Genomic DNA, 6,847 nt, shown 5'->3' on the forward strand with positions numbered 1-6,847 from the left:
TTTTTCTGTTCAATCAATTTTATTTCAGAGAAAGAAAACAATAGTTTATAATATCTCACAGTTCTGACTTTATAACTCGCATTTGCTAAGATAATGTACGCTTAGGTAATACAATTTTCTTGTGAAAATCTTTATATGTATAGCCTACAATTTGGTGTTGGTTATGTATTTGTGGTTCTGTATAGTTCATAGTTTAACAATGTATAGTTGCAAATACACACATTTTTTGTATTTTATATATAGAATTATATATTTTTTATTCACTATTTTATATTTAACAATGAATTATAATCAGTCTGATTATTGTAAGATTTTGATCATGTATATCAAATGAAGCTCTTTCCCCCCTGCTGTCTCTTGTAGGTTTCCATGGGTGACCCTGCAGGTGAATTATGGTCTGTTTGCAGAGAGGCTGTTTGCGTAAGAAGCTGTTTCCCGCTCATGCTCGGCCCATATAGGACAGCTGGATCCATGCGATTGCGGATACAACATCCTGAATCCTGGATGTTCTCGGCTAATAAGCCCCGTCCATGGATACATCCCCTCTCACTTACGGATTTCAAGGGTACTCACTTCATCTCACAATGCGGTTACCATGACAACCAGTATAAACACACAGTATCCTCAGTACATGAAATGATTACACATTCATATTCAAAAACACTTCAGCATGTGTATCAAACGAAAGCTGGTGAAGTGTTATGAAACATTATTGAACCTTGAAACGCAGAAAATCTGTTTATTATCATCACCATTACTACAAACATTAAAAATTAAAAACTAAAAATTTAGAAATAATTATAACTGATGCCTTGCAATTCATCTGCAATTAAACTAATATTTATAAATATCAATATGACACTTATACAAAATATATATTTTTCTTTTGATTTTTTAGATTTTTATTATTTATCCTTTATTTAATTATCTAAATCCCATTAACATATCACTATCTCTTCTTCCAGGGAGACCTGAGCAAGTATTATGAATTGAAATGTGACAAAGAGGTTCATATTCAGAAAAAGACACAAACCGTTCTGAATTGTGAAAATATTTAATGTCAGACGAAGATACAGTTTTTCATAAGCTTTACATTTATAGAATTTTAGGTCCATTTGTTCAGATGGTTGTAAATATTTGACACTATTAGCTTTTAAATTAATAAACTCTGCTTTTTCTAAATTTTACACACAGCACAAAAACACCAACACAACATGAAACGAGTTCGGCCTCGGTCTAGACACCAGCGTATGTCCCGTTGTAGAAGAAAGGCTTGTCTGAGACACAGTGACCTACGACCTCTGGAGTCCATCTCTGAACCTTGGGCTGGCCCTTCTCATCCGGCCGCACGATGACCGTGCTGCGGGACGCTAGCGAGGGGTCCTCGTCAAAAAAGTTGAAGGGACGTAGGAAGAATCCCACCGAGTTTCCTGGAGTGGCTGTGTTGGGAATGTCTTCAGAATGAGGAATGTGTAGGAATCCCACCGTCACCCAGGCAACCAAATCCTGCAGAGAAATATGCAATTGTCAATTGTGCATTTTTAGATTCTTGTATATCTTTATATACAAGATATATATCTTTATTTAAATTATCTTAGTAATTTACCTATTACCAATCAGGATTATTATCTTAAACTAAAACTATTAAAATACATTTTCGTTAATCTGTATAAAATCAGATATAAAACCTTAAAGGGTTCATGGTAGGAGAATATTGCCTTGATTCTATGATATATAAGAGGTCTTTGTACTATTTTAACATGCTGGAAGTTTCATAGCTTAAAACTTTCTCATTATAAACAAAGCATTTATTTAATAAAGCTCCAAAAGTTGCTCATTTTGATATCGCAGGATCTGTGACGTCACATGGGCAAATACATTTGCATATGCCCACCTCCAAAGCAAGACATTGATGAATAGTTATACATCATCGCACCATAGGCCACGCCCACTGGTATTATGTTGTTCTGATATTTGCCTACACTGGCACATCCAGAACAACATAATAAGCTTCGGGACAAAAGCAAATATCCATTATAATCACTGATGCTGTCTACACTGATACGGTATACAGATGTGTTCAGTTTCTGACATCTGCTGAGAACAGGACAAATGGAGTAGAGAAAGAACGTTCGCTTTGATCGTCCGGTTTAAACACAGCTGGTTTGCGTCTCTGTAAAGATTTCAGAAGGATCCCAGCGTCGGGAACAAGTGGATGGTTTATTTTAATGGCGCCCTGGATCACGTCTGAGGATTATGTGTTTGTTCGGAGCCGATTGTTTTGTCAGCGAGGCAAAGTGTAATACAGTTTAGAAAGAAACTTCTGCAAAAAAAACTTTATTAATATTATAAGTGATCAAATAAAAAATACATGCCATGACCCCTTTAACTTATATTAAGTTAGTTGCCAAGGTAACATTTTAAAATTTTCGTTTCATTAAAGTTGAAGTACTACAATAAGTCAAACTGAAAAAAACTGTAGACATATAAAAAAAAAAAAATCCAACAAATTGACGACAATTTTTGTTGACAACAAAATTTGCAAATTAAAATGGCAAATATATCAATAAAACCTTATAAAAAATGATAGTATATTGATACTAAAATAACACTGTTATCAGTGATCTGTTTGTTGTTTATATATGTCACTGAACTCAGTAGAATACTTATGTTTGTTTTTTGCAGTTCTGATGAAATCACTTCCCTTTCCTACTGCCATGTGATTCATCTGATTAAATATCTGATAATCTGGCAGTTTGGCATATCAGATTGTGAATAGTTACTGTTTAAATTGATGCCATTCAAATATTTTTTTATAGTTGGTACTAGTTTATCGTGTAAATGCTGACTATGTTGTATTGTGTTTACTTTTAGTGCACGTGAGGACCTGTTTGCAACTGGAGGTCAAGAAATTCTATAAGTCTCAATCTGTGTACCTGGTTAACAATGTTTTCATTGTTGCGAATGTATTCCTCAAAGGAAACAACAGGCTCCCAGGGCTCATTCTGGGTGTAGATGCTAGTGCTGGTGACCTCGCTGTCCTTGTGTCTGGTTACAGCCAGTGGGTATCTGCAATCAACAAAATCATGAAGATTTGCTTAACTAGTCACCACAGAATGCAAATAGACAAATGTTTAATAACTTTTGCATTAATTGCGAGAGCCTACCTTGCCCAAGTAATACCATTTTCTTCCCTCCAGCCCCGGGGCAAAACACTGTTACCATGTGAGTTGTACTGGATTCGATAGCCCTTCTTATGCCCCCACTTGTTGTTTTGATTGGGATTGTAGAAGTGCAGGTATTTGGGAAACTTCTTGCCAAAGCGGAAGGCAGCACTACGTTCAGTTTCATGCTGCGTCCTGTGCAGCTTCGATTGCACGACGGTGTGTTCTGGGCTCCAGGGGTTGGTAAAGTTAACATATTTCAGATCAATGGATTCAAAGCTGTTGTCCCTCCCTGTTAAAAGAGACAGAGCAGGTCTTTATTAAGTGAAACACATTATGCAATCGGCTCCAATTTACCATCTATTGTGTTGTAAATTGCACAGAAATCACAAAATAGATCAGATTGAGAAATAGAGTTCAGATTGCACACCGATAACAACTCACCTGCAATGTCAAGGTCCACTTTGTAATTAATTAGATGGGTGTGCAGGTTCCCAAGTACATAGTTGTAAACCCTGGTTCCATAGTTCAATCCGTTTTCTGTGAAGAACGTTGCATGGATATACCCAGTCGCACTCACTCTAGACTCCATTACACCATTCTGGTAGAAGACAAAGTCCCAGATGTAGTCGTAGTTGTACACGGTCGATGTGGTTCTGATCACCAGAACGTGGTTTTCCAAGCCTCCATAGAAATTAAAACCTCCTTTGAAGTTGCTATTGTAGTGTCTTCTCAGAGGAATTGCAGTCGTCATTTCAAAGATGCAGAGAGCGTTTCTGTAACGCACAGGTTTGTCCGTATCATAGTAATGGTAAAGGTCTACAAAATGAGCAATTTCTGGACAGTCGATCCCAGGTGCCAATTCATAATCCGAGGTGCCCATCGCCCACCCGGCGTCAATGTATTTGGTCTGCATGGCGGCTGGAGTATCTCCAGAATAGAAAGCGATGGCTTCCTGCAGGCTGATTTCATAAGCAATTCTCTCCCCGTTGAAGCGAAGGTCAAAGATCTGCAACCCAGCCGAAGAGCGAACCCGATAGGCGAAAGACCATCCAGCATATTCCACAAAGTTCTGATCCACCTGGAATCTGCGGCCTTGGGGTTCGACAAGCTTTGCTCCATGGATGTTCGTCCGTGTGTTCATGTGTCCACGGGGAATGTAAGTAGAGAAAAGATCCTCTTCGTCATGCTCCGGCAGCTTTAATTTAGAGATCGTCCCTTTCTCGTACTTCTCCACAAGTTCCTCCACGCTATCGAAATACTGTCCATTATACCACACCTTGTCCACAGTCCACTTATTGTGATCCAGGTCTTTGTGGTTAACGAGGACCTCGAAGCCCACGGGGTGGATGAAGTAGCCCTCCACAAACTTCTGCAGCATGATCCACGTACGCCTCTCTCCTGGCCCTAAACCTCGAGGAGCGATGTCCGAGAAGGTCAAGCAGCGATCGGTGCAGTTGCCGAAAGTAAACCCGGTGCTCTCCTGCAGAATCTTATTTGCTTTAGCTGCTACTTTCTCCAAAACCCCATTCAGGTGCTCGTACTCCACAGCGGAGATCGGCCTCGACTCGAAGCGGATGAGGCGCTCACCCTTGAACGTCTTCAAATGGTATGACTTTGGGAACGGCAGGGGGCCAACAATAAACTCTGTTACGTTCGGCTCCATTTGGTTCCCAAACTGGACCACAACACGTGCCTGCCGGGAAGGTTTTGCCTGTCCTCGGTCCAGCGCACGGAGCGCCTCGTGTTTGCGGGGAACATGCAGCTCCATAAGGAAAATGCTGTTCTTCTTGAGGGACTTGTCTCGCGCCGAGGTGAGGCCCAGCTCGCTGCAGGAGTAGAGGTAGTCTCTCACGGCGTTCATCTCTCGGGGAGTGAGATCGGCAAACATCAAAGCTCCGTGTTGAGCCCATTCCCGTGTTCTTGACGAAGTGGAGGATGCTGCTAGAGAAGCCAGGAGCAAAATCCAGGAGAACCACATCTTGTCCCCTGCAACGTGAACAAGCAACTTTTAGAACATCTCATATCTTTTTAGTGTTCAGGTGAAATCTTTGTTTATAATAAGTGTGGTAGTGTCCCCATCAACCTTAAACAGCTACACCAGCCATGCTAGTTCATCAGCTACTGCTTGTCTACCAGTTACACAAACACCAAACCAGCACTAAACAGCCTAGATCAGCATAAAATTAATTCTGGAAACAAAAAAAAATCCAACTCTAAGCTTTAAAACTATGACCACTAAAACTCTGCACACCTTCTGACTTGATATGCTATATCTTTTCTAACTGATATGACTTACAGTTTTCCTAAAATGGACGATCAAAATTCCCAAATAACCCATAGACTTGCATTGTCTGTTCAAATGGGCCAAGACTCTTCAAAATCCAACTATCTATCTATCTATCTATCTATCTATCTATCTATCTATCTATCTATCTATCTATCTATCTATCTATCTATCTATCTATCTATCTATCTATCTATCTATCTATCTGTCTGTCTGTCTGTCAGTGTCTGTCTGTCTGTCTGTCTGTCTGTAATATCTATCTATATTCAAGTATACATATACATAAGTATGTATTTTTTAAACATTTCAATCTAATTTTAGCCGTGCTTTTAAGCCGAGCTTAAGATTTGTAGAGCGCATCCCTTTTTGAAGCGGTGCGTACTTTGTACAGAGAATCTGTACCAAATTATAGTAATAAAGATACAAGGGTGGCGTGAGCCAACACCTCTCTCTTCCTCGGACTAAGATGAAAAACACATGAACCATTATGCTGTATTTAACTACCCCACAGTCGTCCTCCAACTGAAATGGGCTGTTTTTAAGCTGACGTTTTTCTGCCACCCAATAGCTATAACATTTTTCATAGTCTTCTATTTAGTCATTTCGTTCTCTTTGTTTTCTTCTTTGGTTCCATCTAGTCACAATCTGTTTCTGACATTTTCTCCTGCAGTGTCGGTCTAATTGCACTATTATGTAACCCTCCATTGCATGAAGGTCCAGTGACTCACCTTGTAATTAGAATAAAAAGGAGCGACAAATGATAACAGCACATATTAAAAATCAATGAATGAGCTTACCTTCAGTCACTGTTTCCAAGTTTGCAAGCTTGATAGATTCCCTGAAAGCTGCTACAGCTGCAATGTGTTGTTTCGATCAGCCAGTGGGTGCAGTATTTTCTGAATCGCACTGCTCTGATGTTTCTGCTTTTATCAGCCACCCACTGCTCTTGATAGGAAGGTGATTGGCCAGCAGAAGGTCATAAAACTTCAGAAGAACAAAAGCAAGAGATGACACTGCATGATAAGTGTGATTTTCATCAGTTAACGGCACTGTTTGAATTGCCGTGGAGGTTTAATGGTCAGGAACTGCCGATAATGGACTTGGAATTGGCTTTGCAGTTGACACCGAAATGCTTCCCATCCCCTTGGCCTAGATGAAGTTTTCATATGTAAATGACTATATATGAGCTATACAAATGCAAACCAGGGTAGTGGAGGGACCGATCGAGAGTTGGTACTTCTGTAAATAGTGGGCTAATTACTCCAATGTAAAGAAAATCTGGTGTAAAGAGATCAGTCTCGGTTTAATTATAGACTTAAATTGTAGCTTGAATTTTGAATTGAGATTTGTCTTAGGTAAGGATGCAAGAATAATTAGCCTCTTGCCACTAAAAGAC

The 6,847-nt window shown here is 39.7% G+C and overlaps 1 protein-coding gene across 1 annotated transcript; it reads right to left on the bottom strand.

Annotated features, from left to right (window-relative positions):
* Window positions 1–1,039: 1,039 nt before the first annotated feature.
* Window positions 1,040–6,481, bottom strand: aoc1 (amine oxidase copper containing 1). Its single transcript, XM_079601976.1, has 5 exons — window positions 6,249–6,481; window positions 3,609–5,153; window positions 3,168–3,456; window positions 2,937–3,069; window positions 1,040–1,506 (listed from the first exon to the last, which is right to left on the bottom strand). Exons 2-5 carry the CDS (start codon window positions 5,143–5,145, stop codon window positions 1,237–1,239), a joined length of 2,229 nt encoding a protein of 742 aa, XP_079458102.1. The 5' UTR covers window positions 5,146–5,153; window positions 6,249–6,481; the 3' UTR covers window positions 1,040–1,236.
* Window positions 6,482–6,847: the final 366 nt, after the last annotated feature.

The sequence above is a fragment of the Phoxinus phoxinus genome (genome assembly GCF_949152265.1).
Source record: "Phoxinus phoxinus genome assembly, chromosome: 24".
NCBI classification, from domain to species: Eukaryota; Metazoa; Chordata; class Actinopteri; order Cypriniformes; family Leuciscidae; genus Phoxinus; species Phoxinus phoxinus.